This window comes from Strix aluco, chromosome 9 (assembly GCF_031877795.1).
Source record: "Strix aluco isolate bStrAlu1 chromosome 9, bStrAlu1.hap1, whole genome shotgun sequence".
NCBI classification, from domain to species: domain Eukaryota; kingdom Metazoa; phylum Chordata; class Aves; order Strigiformes; family Strigidae; genus Strix; species Strix aluco.
The window spans coordinates 7869268-7886955 of record NC_133939.1 but is presented as its reverse complement, the minus strand read 5'-3'; the positions used below and the strand labels follow the sequence as shown (position 1 = coordinate 7886955).

The following is a 17688-nucleotide window of genomic DNA, read 5'->3' as shown; positions in this document are numbered from 1 at the left end:
GCCTGACTTTTAGCTAACAGAGGATTTGATGGTTTCTCAGATATGTTCAAAGAAGACTCTCATTAAGCTAACACAGATCAGAGCTAATGCGTTATTACAAGCAAAAAACAGCATTAAGAGCTTCAAATGAAATTCCTTCCAACACCAGCATTTTCTACACACCAGTGAATGACCACATTATAAATAATAACAACAATAAAATACTCTCTCAGTGAGAATGCTCCACATCTTTGTATGCATCGTCGGGAAGGATTTGAAGAGAGGGACGTTCCCTTAGTTTCACCAGGCAGACCAGGAAATTTTATTCTTTTTTTTTCCCCAGCAAGATGGGGGCACCCTGTGCTGGCACACACAGGGAAACCGTGGTTTTGCTTTCCCAAGGAACTCCCCACCCTCTAGCTTTCATCAGAGCTTCAGCATCTCACCACCTCACACAGTGTTGCCTCCTTTCTGGATAAGATGAGCTCTGGTTTCCAGACTGTTTCCCCAAAACCACTGTGCCTGAATCCACCCTGACTGGCCAGCCAGAGAGAGGGCCTTCCCTGGCCCAGGAGGCTTCAAGCATATTAGATTTAGCAAGGGCCAAACTCATGCTCAATCTGATAATGCTGGATTCAGAGACCTGGGAAAACCCTCCCCAGGACCATCGAGCAGCGGTTTGGCACCGGAGCTGTTTGGGGGCTCTGGCTCCAGCCCCGGGGAGCTGCAGCGCTGACACCTCACTGTCGGGGCAGGAGTCATTGCCGGGGGACATGTTTGTGCCACCAAAAATAGAGACAAATAAACAGGAACATGCCTTCCCTCAAAAGCACCCTACTTGTTCCTCAGTCACTGGGCTGGCGAGCCACCCCACACTCTCTCACTGTGGGGGCTGGCACGGGGACCTCATTTCTGTTTTCCTCCCCACCTGCTCCCACCAGTGCATGACACAGCACGTGGTCTTCCACTTGCAGCAGGTCTCTCACATAAACATGTTGAGAAAGTGACCTCTCCCAAACCCTGCCCAACACTCCAAACACAACCATGGCGACTCATATGTAAAACAGATGCTATGATGAGGAGCACAAGTACTCTTGCCTCTGTAAGCAACAAGGATGCGTGAAGGAGGGGGCAGCCCAGTTCATGCAGGATCTGCCCTTAAGCGTATTTGTGTATGCAGTAACTCAGGGCAGGAGGGCAGCAAAGCAGCTCCGGGGGAAGCCTCCTCTCCTCCCAAACCACAGAAGGGACTTCTGTCTTTACAGGACATTTTCAAACACACTTTAAGGGGTTAAACCTCATGGTTTGCGTCCCAGGCTAAAATCCTGGTCATGAAGAGATTTCCTGCTTAAGAACAGCACACCCTTTCAAGGCTGTCTGTTTTATCAAGAAAGAAACCCCTGAAAACACAGTAGGACAAAGCACTTGGGGAAAGTTTTAAAGAAAGCCATTAAGACACTGATGTTCTGTGCACCGGCTTCTCCTCCTTCTCACAGCCAGGAATGCTGAAAGACAGCTTCATTTTGATAGTCACTCTCCAGGCTGTGTGTGCAGAGACCATCTTCGTCCCAGCTCCCCACTCAGACAAGCGTGCTCCACACAGGGTACCTGCATCGCTCATGCATGTCCCAGCCAAGCACCTCAACAAACCAGCAAACAACAAGCCAGCCCCCCAGTTAGCCCAGCCCAGGCAGCAGACTGTGAACGAGGCAAGCTCCCACTGCATGGAAATAGGGGTCAAAGCCCTCCCTTTAGGTATCTGGACTATTTTATGAAGTCTTTCCCCTCAAATCTCTGTTAAGATTCTTGCTCTCCAGAGCTCATTTAAAGAGGCACACATGCTGACCTCCCTAGCAGCCACCAAATCACAGTTTAAGCCACCACCCACCCAGAAAGCCACTTTGTGCCCTCAGGAGCAGCAATCTGCCCCCTCCCAGCTCTCCCCTATGGCAAGTGCCAGCTGAACATGAGCCAGCAGTGTGCCCAGGTGGCCAAGAAGGCCGGTGGTATCCTGGCTTGCATCAGCAATAGCGTACAATAGTACTCGGCACTGGTGAGGCCACACCTCAATTACTGTGTTCAGTTTTGGGCCCCTCACTACAAAAAGGGCATTGAATGACTCGAGCGTGTCCAGAGAAGGGCAACGAAGCTGGTGAAGGGTCTGGAGCACAGGTCTGATGGGGAGCGTCTGAAGGAACTGGGGTTGTTTAGTCTGGAGAAGAGGAGGCTGAGGGGAGACCTCATCGCCCTCTACAACTACCTGAAAGGAGGTTGCAGAGAGCTGGGGATGACTCTCATTAACCAAGTATCAAGCGACAGGACAAGAAGTAACGGCCTCAGGTTGTGCCAGGGAAGGTTTAGACTGGCTATTAGGAAGCATTTCTTTACAGAACGGGTAGTTAGGTGTTGGAATGGGCTGCCCAGGGAGGTGGTGGAGTCCCCATCCCTGGAGGTGTTTAAGAGTCGGGTTGAAATAGCGCTGAGGGATCTGGTGGAGTTGGCATCTGTCAGTGTTAGGTTAATGGTTGGACTGGATGATCTTCAAGGTCATTCATAGATGATTCTATGAAATGCTCCCAGCAGAGGCTCAGCCCATCACAGACACAGGGCAGGGTAGGCAGAGAAGCACCCCTCGCTCAGCAAACACACCTCTGCCCCACTGCAGCCAGGGTCAAGCCCTGAAGCTGCCCTTACTCCTCTATTACTGCCTTTTGAGGCTGCCCAGCCCCTGCAGGTGTCTGTATGTGGGGTCTCAACAAGCCAAAAACGTGCTCACAACTTCAGAAGTAGCAGCTGAGCATGGCCAGCAATTACCTCACCAAGCTGCAAGCCCCAGGGGAGTCCTTATAGTCCAGGAACCACACGAATCCCTACGTGTGGTGTTTATGTCAAACCTCCAGGGGCACACAGCCAGGCTGACCATAGTAGCCCAAGGGCAGAGAGCTGCAGGGCACCATGCTGGCCCCATGCTGCTTTTAGGGGAGAGCAGCAAATAGGCTTTGGGATAGTAACGAGGTCCTGGGGGATGAGCTCAGGGGAATTTCTAATGAATTCAGCCTTTTTACATCACTGAGTTGCTGTGGTTTTACTCTCTCTCCATGCTTCATAAACTCGTGGGACAGGAAAACCTGGCCAAAATAGGCACGTATCCAAGGCCTGGGCTGGCTCCCAAGGATTGCACATTGTTTTGAACATACAATGATCTTTTAACAAAAGAGCCAAGAATGACAGGATGAAAGGGCACAGAATCACCTGCTCTCCAACAAATTTAAATGTTTTAGTTTGGTTTTCTTTTTTTTTAATCAGTCCTGACAATAGATGCCTAGTACAAAGTTAGGTCTTACTATTGACTGCCTCTCTAGCTGTGGTAGGTTTAAATGGATAGTTTTCCCTTTAGAAACTAATGTACTGCTGCAGGCATGCAAACGGAACACCTCTGGGCATAAACATTGCCAGCAGGTCCTATTAGATAGCAACCAATATGATGAAGACACCAAGAATGAGGTTTTATTTGCTGCTTTGTAATTAGGGCAGGTTATAAAGAGAGCACTCGGCTCCTTTGACCTTGACAGCTGTGTTTGACTCTTCCCTCCCTGTACTGCTGCTCACAGAAAGACAGCATGATCTCTTGAAGGAAGAAAGCAAGAACATTCCCTAGTGAAAGATTTAAGTCACTGCACTAACAACTTGGGAGAAATGACGTGCTTACAGCTGGAGAGACTGGCCAGTCTCACCCGGCAGGGAAACAATCTGTGAAAGCATCAGTGGCCCTTTTCAACACAATTACAGGCTGATCCTAATTGTGCCTCAACACCACATAATCACCTGTGCCAGTAATTAATTGGAATACAAAAGCAGCTGCACTAAACCATGAAGAGCTACAAGAGATAAATTGCTTGCAAGACTTGTATTTATTTGTGAAGTATAAACTCGCTAGAGGCTTTTCAGCATGGAAGAAGGCAGAGGGATTAGGATAAAGACCTACATTTAGCTAATCAGCCATTGTACTTCCATGCAGGGAATGCCATCAGATTTAAAACTTACTCTTTAAAATACTCTGGAGGAAACCAATCCTGAGCAAACCCAGGCTGGGAGCAAGGCTGCCACATGTTTTTATGATATTTGTACTAGATGTAGATACATGATGAAAAGACTCAAGACTGCCATGAGATGGTAAAATCAGCAAACCCACCCTCAGCTCATCCTTAGACACATCCCAGGAGACCAGTGTAACACCACTGCTCTCTGAGGACAGTTGTGTGACCTCCCTACATGCAGGTGCAGTTTGTTACTCTCCAGCCAACCCAAGGGGAAGGAAAGGTTTATTCCCAATGAAATGGAAGCATTCAAAGTCCACATCTATTTTCTCCTGTGTGGCGTATCAGAGGATTCCCACCCACAAGGCAATCTGTGGGATCCCTCCCCTAAAGGACAACAGCTTTACAGAGAGGCATCAGGGAGGGAGGCAGAGCAGGAGATCCCACTTGAAGGCCCCCTCTAAATCCCTTACAGAGTCAGGCAGGGAAGGATGGGGGGTATGAACCAACACACCCAGCTCCCTCTGATCATCTGTGAAAACACTGTGCTCTGCCCAGAGCAGTCAGGACAGCACGGCTTCTCCACTGCCTTGACAGGGATTTCTAGAGAAGCCATTCTAGTTCTGTAATATGTTCTGGTTAGTGTTTTAAGGCCAAGATGGATCTGTCAGCCCAGATGAGGTAAAACACAGAGAAGGGGGATTCCCACACCACAGTACCTGTATCCCAGTGCTGCAGAGGCAACTTCAAAGCAGTGGGAGACCAGAAGACCACAGCAGCACATTGCTCAGCAAGCTTTACTGAGAGCTGGGAATGGGGGCACGCTGTGACTAGGACACTCTCCAACAGGACAGAGTCACTGTCCAAGGACAGGAGTCCCTTCTGCAAGTGTCCTCACCGAAGCATCCTCAGCTGGATCAGGGGGATGCCGAGACTGCCCTGGTGCAGGCAACTCCTGTCCATACAAGGGATGCTTTGTCACATTCCCATGTTGATACATATTCCCTCCCTCAGTCACCCACCTCATTCATGACATTCTCAGCTGCACATCTGTTTATTCACAACAATATACAAAATAGGGTCTTTTCTCTCAAGAGGTTGTAAATTTACATGAGTTCACACAAGATTATATGAGGCTTGTCCACACATGTCACACCTACAGACCAGGTAGTACAAACACAGCTAAAATTAGAGCTGACTGGAAATTTGCTACATGCAAATTGACTTTTCCATAAATAAGAAAGAAGTATTTACCAAAAAGGCTGTATTTGCCAATTTTAAAAGTTTTAAAAAACACTGCTCCTCTCTCCCTCTACTCTGAATTCTCTGTAGTAGCTTAAGAAAATGGTTATAATTCGGGTCAGCACGCTGACCCTGCTGCTTGGCAAAGACAAAATGGAGCAAATATAAAGGCAGACTAAAAATAAAAAATAAAAATCTGGAAGTAAAAACACAGAAGCAAATCATTGCCCTCAAAGCCACCCCTGCTGCCAAGCACTGACTTGCACTGTGCTCTTCCAAAAGAGCCCTGATGTGACACTCACATTCCAGCCCATCACGGACAGGGGGACTCTCAGAGAACAGAGCTGCACTGTCATCTGCCCAGCAGGTTTTCATGTGCCAAACAACTGCACATTGAGAGCAGGAAGGGGCCTGCCAGCTTCCCAACACCCAGGGAAAGCAGGAAGAACTCAATTTATTCATCTAAGTAATTTGCTTCTTTATTCAGAAAAATACCTTCCACTTCAACTATTGAAATACTAAAAGGAAAACCTTTTATTTTAATTCCCTTCAGTTGACTAAGAAAAAACCCAAAACATGCAAGGAAAACCCATTACTACCACATTAGGTCTGAGCTTGCCTGTTCTTGCTCACACGAAGAGCAGTGGAACACTGGATTCTCCTGCTAACCTGGCAGCCAGCTCAGAAGAGGCACTGATGAAATACTATGCACAGATGCCAGCCAGCTCCCTTCAGCGTGGCAACTTTCTCTCCCTCACAATGACTTGATTATTTTCAGCTCAAAACACAACTCACATTCCTAATTCCTAAGAATATACTTTGACAGCGAGCGGTTTCCTGCCAACAGAGAATCGGCCCTCTGAGAGTATCGGAGGGAACGGGCTGACATTCGAGTGTTTTGAAGCTATTCCTTTTCATCTGTGTGGCTCAACTGGCTACGCCCCTTCCAAGGCATTTTAGCACTTGGGACCTCATCCTGCCAAGGCTCGGGCAGAAGGTCGGCTCCATACACTGCCAGCTGTCCCACTGAAGTCAGTGGGACAATTCAGGACACTGACCTCAGTACCACCATAAATCTATTCGGAGTAGGGCCTCTACACGGCCACTGAAATACTGAGCAGTACGCAGCAGCTTATAAAGTAACAGACATCAGGCTGAATGGGTGCAAAATGCTGCTCAAACAGGCCTGCTCTTTCGCTCAGAAACACCTATTTTGAGTGGTGTCAATCTCCACAAAACATACAGAAATCAAAGCTATGTAAATGAAATAATCAACACAGACAAAAGCCCTTAAAATCAATTTTTATTAGAGCTTCTGACATCTTGTGATTATTTCCTGACAACAGGCTGATTGCTCGCAGACTAATTACACTGAAAGGCTTCACAAATGATCATAACACAGGCACAATGGGAAGCTGAAGGGCAATTTGTTCTTCATATAAGACTTTTCATATTAATACTGTCACAAAAGGGACCCAAACAAATTACAGTTCCCAATGAAAGTTCTTACACACTAACAGCCCTCTTTAGAAAGACAAAGCTATATACACACTCCTCACCTAGTCTCACTGCCAAGGCGAGAACTCCAGACAGCTACAGCAGACGTACCTTCGGTATCATCCCATTCCAACTCTGAAGAACCTTCCTCCCATTTCACTTCATGCCAAGAGAACAAACCCACACCAGGTCTCAGATTTAAGCACAAGCTTAGCTAGCAAGTTTGCAGCTGGGAATACCAAAGAACCAGCTAGTACTCACAGCAGCTACAGCCAGAGTGGCATCAGCTGCACACCAAGGCAGTTCCTGAAATTCAGCAGCTTGCTTCATAGGGAATTTTACTAACTCAAACACTTTTACACACCACATAGAGTGAGCTCCTTCACTAAGTTTCTTACAACTTAAGGCAGGTAAATGAAGAACAAAGAAGTCTGTACAAAACACGGAGAAGGAAGTATTCAAAAACTAAAGTGACCATCTTGAGGAATCTGGGCATCAGCAAAAGAAAGTAGCTGAAAGCACAGAGGAGCAGAGTTGCTTCTTAAATCTACTTCACCTTCTGCACCTGCCCAGAATGCAGCCTCCATTTACTGGCAGCAGCTCATTTCTCAAGATCTGCTTTGGAGAAAGCACAGCACCAAAGCTAGTACCAGTCCTAATGCAGTTGCTACCACTCAGTCAAAATGTTCACACTGGTTTCACCGAGGAAAGCCTGAAACCCTGCCTCTTTAGGCAAAGCAAGCACTGAAAGGAGACTGCCTCAGCAAGACTGTGCCTTCAGGGACACGTTGTAATGTCAGACACTGAGCAGAGGAAATGTCAGAATGCTGATTTAATATACATTGCATGATGAAACAGAGGCTGTTGACAAACCCCCAGGAACACAAGACACCCAAGTCCTACTGGCTTTACTGTGCTTACACCTTTAAGCTCAGGGGCCAGCATACTTACTGTCACATTGAAGAATTCCTTTAAGGTAAACCCAAGAAAAAAACATGTGCAAGAGGTATGAAAGGAAAGGGTTTTGCTCCATGTGAAATTTAAGTAGTGTGAAGACTTTAAACAAAGATATTTTTGTGATCAATTTATGGAATACAGACTGCACTTAAAATTAGACAAGATTAAACTCTTGACTCTGGAATAATACACCAACAACTCACCTGTTCCTTTCATTCCCAGATTCCCTTTGGTCACTGGAGGGTGCAAAAATCAAACACTTCAGAACATTTTCTGAAAACTTGTGTCAAAATCTGAACAAATATCTAACAGAACGATTCATGTACACTATACCTGTAAGTGTGAGTGACTCCATTTCTCCTGCAGCAGGAGAAAAGAATCCTAAAGTGATTTTCTTTCTATGAAGTACAGTTTCAAGAATTAAATTATATTTTTAAATCCAAGCATTCCCATGGCCCAGGGCCAGAACATTTCTCTGCTCAAAATATCACGATAAAATTACCACTTTCTCTTCCTGTGTTTCCTAAACTAAAAGTACTGATGGTAGCTGAGTATCTCTCTTGAAACAGGAGACACTGCCAGCGCGACTGGCAAATGAGAGACAGACTACTCAGAACAAGCAAACGTCTTAGCCCTAGATAATCCCATATTGTGGGATGAAGAAACCTCTCCTAGGCAGCAATATGCCCTGCCGGGTATCTTTATATCGTATCCAAAAGTAACAGTGAATGATTTAATAAAAAAAAAAAAAAAAATCATTCTCTAAGGGAGCTCAGAACACAGCAATATCTGTTTTCAAAGTACATCCCAGAGAGAGGTGGGTTTTTTTAGTATTTTATTGAATGAGCACATCAGCAAGTAAAATTTTAAGAAAAATCTACACACCGCTTCCTAGAAATAACAGTCTACAATTCCCTCCTTAGTTATCTTTAACCATCTGGCTTTCATATTCCCCAAGCAGCTTAGACAGGGTTCTTCCCCTCTTCTGTGATTTTCCTGTTTTGATTATTTTAATAAATAATGGACACCACAGGCGATCCTAGAGAAAAATCCACATCTTGGCACTGCATAGCTGGACACCTAAGTTCACTGGATGTCATCATCATCAAAGAGATCTTCGAAATCTAGTCAGAAAAATAAGAGAAAGTTAACCTTAAAAGTTTCAGCTGTCACATATGCACATTCTCAAGTACAGTTCTTCATTATGTGGATTGAAGACAGAAATATAGATGAATTAATTAAAGGTGAATTAAGTGAATGAGAGCTACTGCACCACCAGTTACTAGAAATGTAACATCAGGGTGGGAAGAGACAGGGCAGGCAGGCAGGCAGACCCACCTATATGTTCTCCATCATACACCAATTGCACTGCTTCACTTGTACAACACAAGCTTTGCAATTAAATTCATCCAAGTAAAGCTTCAAAGGAGGGGCTTTTACAAACACATTAACGAGCCATCACATTCAGAGCCGATCAACCACGATGCCCAGACTCCAGAACTAAGCAAGTACTGGCTTTATGCACGCAGCAAGTCTCAGATGCAGACACTCCTGCAGGATTCTGGCTTTTGGTCACAGTATCCAGGCACACACTTATAAATTTTGCAGATCGTCATTTGCATTTGTCATTTGCTGTTAAAAATCCTCTCTCTAAAAAATGTTTGATTGCTGCCAAGGTGCTAATCACAGTTCTCTCTCAGAAAACTCGTCTCTCTCAGACTAGTGAAATGTGGCCGGCTAATCACAGCTGGTCTAGTCACCTTTGGGAACTACTCTTAACTACTCAGCTCTGTATCTCCTTCGCATATCGAGCACAAACTAACAAAACAACTGAAAACAAGTCTTTATTCTTACAGAAGGCAACATACAAGTGCCATACGATCAACCGAGCATTAAGCCTCACTTAGAAGAGCCCTGAACTAACACCAGAATATAATACCACAACTTGATGGTAGAACTTCATGGAAATACCTACTCCTGAATATGCTGGCTCCAACAAGGGGCTAGGGTCCTCCCAACTGTGGAGAGTATATCCAAATCGAACTTCCTTCTTCTCCTGTATACTAAGTCTTGAGCAACATGAGAAGCCTACTTTATTTCAGAATTAATACCAGGTTGTGACATCAACACCACCACAGCAACCGGATTTAATAACATATCTGAAAGTCACTGTTGAAATGTCTAAATATACTTCTTAAGAAGGATTAAAACGCACCTTAGTAACCAAATGTAAGCTGGTGTATATTGTACCCACAAGTGGCCAGATACGTGGCTGGTCTCCTCTCTAAAAGCAGCTGTATATACTTATGTGCATACAGTTGTCTTTCAAATGCAGAAAGCATATAAGCAAAAGTTTTATTTTCCTTTAGATACATATGCATGCATACCCTAAGAGATTACAGAAATATCTATAAAATGGTAACACCCAGAGACAATTCTGTGCAGTTCTGTCCACATTTTTGTATGTATTTCTGCTGTTTATTATAAGCTATTCGTTATGCAAACAGACCAAGGCATTTTTTCTTGCAGTGTTTAACATGGTAAATCACCTAAAACGTAGAGGAAAGGAGAAAGACACACAATATCACTCCCACCTCCATCATTTCACACTGAAGCACTCATACGGTGAACCGCTCTCTAGAAATGTGGTTAGTGAGAACCTTACTCCCTACCAGGCACCAAAGACATGAGATTAGAAAAAAAAACAAGCAACGTTTGTTTTAGTAATCTTCAGTTTCTGCAGCTGCTACCTGGCAGGCCCAAGGCGCTTTACCATCCCCGCCGAGCGAGCAGGCGCCACGGTGCCCCCCTCCCCCGCAGCGCGGCGGTCCTTACCGTTGAAGAAGTCGGCGTGCACCGCTTTCTCGTTGGCGGCCAGGTCCATCAGCAGCCCCGTGCTTCCCCCTGCCTGGGAAAGCAGGCGCTGAGCGCCTCCGGGCCGCGGCCGGGCAGCACAGCACAGCCCCGCCACCACCCGCCACGCCTAGGAGCCCCACTGCCCCCATCCCCTCGCAGGCTGCTCCCCCAGCACCCCCTCACCTCATCGAGATCCACGTAAGGGCCGGCTCCCTCAGGGAACATCTCGTCCACCGCCGGCTTCATGGCCGCAGCTCCCCTCGTCCCCACCGCCCCACCGCTTCCGGGCGCGCGGCGACTACTTCCGCCCGAGGCCGGCCCGGGGCGCCGCTCTGCGCGCGGGGCGGAGCCGCCTCTCTCTGGTTGCGCTGGGGCGGGCCTCGCCGTTGCCATGGCGAGGAGGGCGGGGCTCCGCCATTTTGCTCACCCCGCCTCCCTCACCATAGCAACGGCGGGACCGGCTGCGGCCTGGAGTGAGGAAAATGGCGTTGAGGCAGCCAGGGACGGTTGGGAGGGCAGCCTTTCCGTGCAGGGATGTGGCTGTGAATTGCAGCGGTGGTCCTTCTAGCCACCAAACTGGGTGGACTCGGTATTTAACTACTACACACACAGAGCGTGGTTTCGAGTCAAGGTTGCAAGCATTATGTGTAAAAAACCCTCCCAAAACTGCAACAGAATTGAGGAAGTTTATTGATTTCACGCAAAAGCATGTATTGTAAAAAAGGAAAGACTAATTTAAAGCATGAAATGCTACGCATGGCTGCTGTGAGTATTAATAAGAGGCTGAGGGGCGGTTCAGGTGTGTTCGCTGACAGCTGTGTATTCATTTAAACATCTTGGCACCAGCTTTAGCAAAAGTGAGCAAAGCAGTTAGCGCTCGTGTTCGGGCACATGATAGCCAAGGTGACTGCCAAAAGGGAACTGGGCAAAGAAGGTTCTGGCCATTTCATCAATCCTGTTGTAGGCTCCCAGGGTTCGGAAATATTCCACGTAGGACCAGAAATCATTGGATGAGAAGGGCCAGTATGGCAAGGCTGCAGATTCCTGGTAGAGAGCTAAAAAAAACAAAATTAAAAAAAAAAAATTTGCAGATTACTATAAATATGAAGCATTTTTTTGTTGAAAGCTTGGGCCTGGGAGCCAATGTGGTTTGGGGTTGTAGGTTCCCTTGGGGGGCTTGTGGGGTCCTGTGGCAGGAGAGAGGCAGGCAGGGCCATTGACCCTGCCCCGCTCTGCAGAAAATGGAAGCCAGTATTCTCTGCTCCGGTGGCACCAGGAATGACAGAGTGGGACAAGATGGAGAGTAGAAAGGAAGGGAAACCATCAGTACTTGGAGCAACTCAAGAAATTCATCGGGCTGCTTTGATTTCTAGAAGGCTGCTGGTTATCTAAAAGGCAGGTGCAATTGCAATTGAAAGCCATTTTTCTTCATTCCACACCATTTCTTCTGCCCAGTATAAAAATATAAGGAATAAGGCACACATCTATGCGGTGCCCCTGACATTGCCTGGTACTGCAGAGTTGTGCCTCTTCTGAGCAGGCTGTAGGAAATAGGCTAAAGAAACAGAGAGGAAAGGCATTGCCACTTGGAAGATGGAATATCTGAGAAAACATGAAATATGCATTGAAACAAGATTTCAAATTCAGCAGGAAAATGAAAACAAAATCAGTTCTGAAAATGCAGGAGCTGCTCACCCTTGGCCCCAAATCTGGGCAAACACAGAAGCATATATAAAATGTAAACACTAGCTGAGACTACATAGTTACAAATGTCTTTCTGTGCAGGAAAGCTAAACCCAGTATTTTGGTTTGATTTAAAGCCCATTTAAATAAACGGGAGCCATTCCACTCACCAGGCTGAGCTCAGGGTCAGGGTCTTTAGTGGGAATTAAGAGCCTTCAGCAATCCTATTGTCAGACCTTAATTTTACAGAGTAAAGTTTGCAGCGTGCAGGCACAGATGGCATGTAACAAACCAAATGCTGTCTGCAGAGAAGGATTCACTGTTTATACCAGCTGACCTTAGATTCACTTTGCAGTCGGCCGCTTGGCCCAGTGTGAAAGAAAACCATAATTGTTGGTAATGAGAGCAACAGGATACTGCCTAAATGAGGTTTTAATTTTAGATTGACACATACTCTCCTGACTGTCAAAGAGGTTGTGGCAGAAATATTTGCTGTGCACAAACGTAATAGCACCCTTAAACTTCTGAAAACACAGATAATGCATTCAAAAGACTTTAGAGACATAAGGAAATATAATGGAGCATAGGGAAAAATGTTTTGAATTTAAAGTAATTATATTAGCCCTGATTTCACATATATATTTCTACTTTCCATATCTGTTTTAATACTCTCCCTGCATATTTGTATCTGTGCACTTGGGATGCTGCTGGCTATCCTGCTGGTTATACTAACAAAGATGTACACCAGCAATAGCAGTACCTTGTTATTCCAGATACGTCTATGCAACTTCATGTTCAGAAAGAATTCTGTCTGAAAACAGAGAGGTTAACTGATACAATCATTAGTAAGCCAGTGTAAACATCATTAAGATGTGGACGGTTTTTTTAATCAAAGGCAAACACTAATCCAGTGGACTAATCACACAAAGTGACACAATCCACAGGCTAGCTGTGTTTAGGGATTTATTCCAACATTTCTTTAATTGGATTTGTGGCAATTTGTAAATTTTAAGCTTTTTGTCGTGGAAGTCAGTATTTCTTGCCAATAACCAGACACACATATAGTATTATTGTTCAGGACAGACAAAATTCTCAGATGTCTAATATATTTATAAATGTGGTGATTTCCAGTTACAATTTTGTACAACAGAATTAGTGACTTGACCATAACCCCTTTTCATTTTAAGACTGCAAGTATGTTAGCTCTATTATTAGACATTAATATGTCAGCTTTTTACACATTTTAAATAAATTTCTAAAACCTCACTCTTCTTTCTCCACCAGAACTAGATGAAAGCACTTCCACAGCCCACTGAGGTTAGTAAACTTTCCTGCTAAGATCGCTGCTGAAGATCAGGTCTGGGAGTTACAAATGGCTCTTCTAATTGTTAGTGATACAAAGGAAAGAAAACACACTAAGAATTACCATCTCCATCCTGGATTGATCGGGCATCTGTAAATAGAGAGGAAACTCATCAATACCAGCTCCCACACAGAAAAACTTTCTGTTAATAAAAGGTTTGCTGTGTAGCCAGAAGCTGACAAGTTCTTTAAGGCACAGGTAGGACCCTCACTTAAGCCAAATGGTTTTTTGTTTCTTGAACAGCTGAATAATGAATTCCCCATTTGCAGTCACTCAGTGCTACAAACGAAATACTCTTAACTAACAGCCAGAGCAGTTACGGTCAATACACGAGCGATATCTGATACTAAATAGAAGATACTATATTAATAACAAAATATTTCTGGCTGCTTGAAAAAACAAACAAGAATAAATTCAACAGTATTCTTACCTGTTAGCAAGTTCATCAGCATCCAGAAGAAAAATAAGCCAATAAATGTCATCTTTTCTGCAAGATACTGCTTGTGTTTCTGAAAAATAATCTGTACACCTGAGGATTATTACGAGATTAACAATTATGCAAAGTCTATTATGTCTTCTTTTATTAGAAGAACATGTTCCAAAACAGATTCTAATTATTAATTTAGGCATAACAAGATCCAATTACATTTCCTTACAGTTTCTGAACTGCAACACAAAGTATTAAAAGAACCACAGTCCTGAAGTATGTACTGATACTTTATTTTTAGGTGGCACAAATCCAAAATGCTGCTGTGAACTGACATAAAATTAAGTGTCTTTGGAAATTATTTATTTCATGGTTAATTTAATTTCACTTTAGAAATTACCTCTTTCTCTCTCTCTCCTTTTCTTCTTCTTGCAGTAGTAAAGGTCTATAGCTCCGAGTCAGCCACAAAACTCGGAAAGGATTTCTATTGTTGTAAAATAGCAGCGCTGTTTAAGGAAGGGTGGGGGGAAAAGGGCAGAAACGTCACCAAGTTACTACACCAATCTGATTTTGTTGTCTTCAGGTAGAGGTATTTTAACTGCTCACATTTGCCTTATATTTCAGCACTGTCCATGGAAGAGACAGTGGACAGTTTCTGAGAGGAAATCAAAATCAACTTTGGCAATAACACTTTTGTATTTTAAAGACACAGGGAGAAAATCCAGAAGCAAATTCAGTGATTATTACCTTTTCTGCCCTTCTGATTTTCTTTCTTTCTTTCTTCCCCTTTAGAAAAATAGATTTTAAGATATGTTATTTAAGCAAATTGCTAAGAGGATACTGAGTTCCCTTGCCAGCTGAGTCACAAAAACCACAAACACTTGACACCTATTTATGTTCTTACTTGGGATCCTTAAAATCTAGATCTTAAAGTGTACATAGGTACCAAGTGCCCACTGAAATCAATTGGCTTACATTAAGAAAAGAAGTAGGTCCCCGATGATCTCAGCCATGCTGATGGTGCAGGTACTGCAGCTTTCAAAGAGGGTCAATAAGGTCCATTGAAATGCGTTTTCACGTTATATTGGTTTCTTGGAAAGATTCCTCTCTCAGTGCCACGCAGGTGCTTTGGGCTCTGATCTGTGCAGGTTGCTCAACGGATCCAGCACTTTGAGAAGCTTGGAGGGGAGACACAGTTTGGAGGATATTCAGTTGACCCACACATCTTGATTTTTTTTTTTTAACACAAAACTCCTGATGGCAGCAGGTGTTGTCAGGGACTGAGGTGTAGCAGAAAGTTCTCTGCAACTCATGGGGAGATGTGGGGATTTCCATGCTCCTAGAAGACGTGGCTGTTCAGGTCATGTTGCCAAGCCTCACAGCTGTTTCCAGATGGCTCCACTCTGGAAAGGAGCTACTGAAATACAAGTGCAGACCTTGCTGCTCATGTTCATGCTGCGATGATCCGATCGTACAGTTGCTGACTTGATCTGCTCTCTCTCAGCTGGAAGTTTTCAGTTGCCTTTATGGTCTACAAAATCATTTATCTACCTTGATTCTAGACACCTGCATTTCCCAGCTGTGTGAGTGGGTCCTGATGTTGGTGCCTTTGCTCTACCACATCCATTTGTCTGCTACAGGAGTATCATACAGGGAAAGTCTGTGTACTCACACAAAGTCCTGGAGTGGAGAGACCCAGGTGACTGGCCTTGCGGGAGGTCTCAGCTTTGCTGGAGTTTATTCCTATCTACATGCAGAGTTAAATAGTCCTGCCAAGAATTAAAGATGTTCTGAGCAAGGGGAAAAAAGAGTGCTTTGTAGCACACCAAGCTGTGCCAACTATTGTGGAGGCCGAAAAGTATTATGAAAGCAGAACCTATTCCATCTTTGAAAGGCTTTAATCCTCCTGTTTAATATTTCCTAGGCCTGCAGGAGGGGGCCTACATCAGCCACGTACCGCCAGCACCTCTGCCCCGCTTGCCTGGGTTATGGCAGCTGCCGGTGGCAGAAGGCACTTCCCTTGCTTGGTGGAGAACCACGGTGCAGCCATGCACTCGGGTCCACCCACCAGCACTGCCTGCAAAGCCAAACAGCACTTTCCCTCTCACTGCCTCATCTCTATATCCTATTCAAATAAACTGTGAGAAGCAGTGACATATGCTAATACACCAAACAGTCATTAGTTGTAATTAAATAATTAGCATAAAGCTACTTCTGTGCACATCCATCAGTAGCTTTTTGTTTTGGCAGTTGATAAGGGAGGTGTGGTTCCAAGTGAGATGTTTGGGATGATGACAAGGGAGAATAATGGTGTTGCTGACACAGCCACATCCTGCAGCTCTCCCCTTGAGGAATTAACAGTGCTGTAGGATGACAAAGTCACAGAGGTTATCAGGCTCAGGGTCACTCAGGTCACAATGTACTGCTACAACGCTGGATGATCTTAGGAGGGTTTATGTAACTGTTGAGGCTCACGTTGACATTCATCTTTACACCTACCTCCTTTACAGTTTCTTATTCTGTCCTTTGAAGCTTGGAGTTACCCCATTCCAGAGCTAAAAGGATCACAGATCTAACATTGTGTGACAGTCTTCTAACAATTACAGGCTTTCAATTTAACTCATATCAAAGTTTTCCATTTGCTAGTGCACAGATTGGAGGTGGAAATAAATTCTCAGTGGTTCCATGCTAAAGGAGGTCTAGGAAATTATAAAAAGAGGATGAGAATTAGCGTTTAAAACAGTTGCATCAGGGGATACAGCCAAGAGATGCAGTTGTTTTAAATGTTAATTTTAATCCATTTTCTATAAAGGCTTCTGTTGCTGTACATGACTACTTCCCCCCCCGGGTCTGTCTGTTTTAAACACACCATTGAATTAGAGAAGAACTGATGAGTTCTCATCAGTTGGTCGAAGGACTGTGCATGGTGGGTTCACTGTGCCAAACAGAGCACCACATCTGGGGCCAACCAGAAAGCACACTGTGCACTGACTTGCAAGCACATTCATTCCATCTCCTCCTTCCTTTTTGCTCTAGGACCTCTTTCCTTTTCTTCAGACTCCATGCAGAGGGCAATTGAAATAACAGCACTCGATGCCCAGTGCAAGTGCTGGTATGGATCACTTAGCAGAGCCCTTCACTAATAGTTACTGCCCTGCAGGCTTCTTCACTACTGAGCAGTAATTGGAGATGCCATGGTGCCCACAAATGCAAATCTGGCTCAGCAGCAACTACATTTCAATAGATACTATAGCACTTAAGAGGGTTTTAATTTCTACTCATTTTGGAAATAAATTCACTGTTTTACCCTTTTTGAGAAAGGCTCGTTAGTTCAAAACTGTTACTTTTGCTGGCAGCAAGTTCTTCAGGTACCTTATTCTAAAGTTTGCATGAAGTTTTTTAGATAAGGCCATTGGCTCATAAAAGCTGTGCTGTGTTATAGAAGGGGCTGATGGTAATGAGCTTATCCCATCCCCCTGTCCCAGGAGGATCCCATCAATTTTTGTGCTTTTTGTAGATGGCTCTCAAAGCCAGAAAATCCCACATATATCAGTCACCTCTGTCAGAAAGAGAAATCAATCAGAGGATAGAGGACGTTCCCTTGGGAATAGGGGAATGCAGTTTGGACAGTGCAGTTGTTTGTGTGA

The 17688-nt window shown here is 44.7% G+C and overlaps 2 protein-coding genes across 2 annotated transcripts; both read right to left on the bottom strand.

The window, feature by feature from the left end:
* Positions 1-8530: 8530 nt before the first annotated feature.
* COPS9 (COP9 signalosome subunit 9) lies at positions 8531-10886 on the bottom strand. Its single transcript, XM_074833621.1, has 3 exons — positions 10752-10886; positions 10548-10620; positions 8531-8836 (listed from the first exon to the last, which is right to left on the bottom strand). Exons 1-3 carry the CDS (start codon positions 10812-10814, stop codon positions 8799-8801), a joined length of 174 nt encoding a protein of 57 aa, XP_074689722.1. The 5' UTR covers positions 10815-10886; the 3' UTR covers positions 8531-8798.
* A 552-nt stretch (positions 10887-11438) lies between these two features.
* On the bottom strand, positions 11439-14096 carry OTOS (otospiralin). The gene is made up of 3 exons (XM_074834533.1): positions 14045-14096; positions 13678-13704; positions 11439-11623 (listed from the first exon to the last, which is right to left on the bottom strand). The coding sequence occupies exons 1-3, from the start codon at positions 14094-14096 to the stop codon at positions 11439-11441; spliced, it is 264 nt and encodes an 87-aa protein (XP_074690634.1).
* Between the last annotated feature and the right edge of the window lie 3592 nt (positions 14097-17688).

Excerpts from the sequence above, each read along its gene's own strand:
- COPS9 (XM_074833621.1), bottom strand. The coding sequence starts at position 10,814 with ATGAAGCCGGCGGTGGACGAGATGTTCCCTGAGGGAGCCGGCCCTTAC. Across the intron at positions 10,621-10,751 it reads CTTACGTGGATCTCGATGAG|GCAGGGGGAAGCACGGGGCT; the intron begins GTGAGGGGGTGC and ends CTGCTTTCCCAG. Across the intron at positions 8,837-10,547 it reads GCACGCCGACTTCTTCAACG|ATTTCGAAGATCTCTTTGAT; the intron begins GTAAGGACCGCC and ends TTTTCTGACTAG.
- OTOS (XM_074834533.1), bottom strand. The coding sequence starts at position 14,096 with ATGACATTTATTGGCTTATTTTTCTTCTGGATGCTGATGAACTTGCTA. Across the intron at positions 13,705-14,044 it reads GCTGATGAACTTGCTAACAG|ATGCCCGATCAATCCAGGAT; the intron begins GTAAGAATACTG and ends CTCTATTTACAG. Across the intron at positions 11,624-13,677 it reads ATCAATCCAGGATGGAGATG|CTCTCTACCAGGAATCTGCA; the intron begins GTAATTCTTAGT and ends TGTTTTTTTTAG.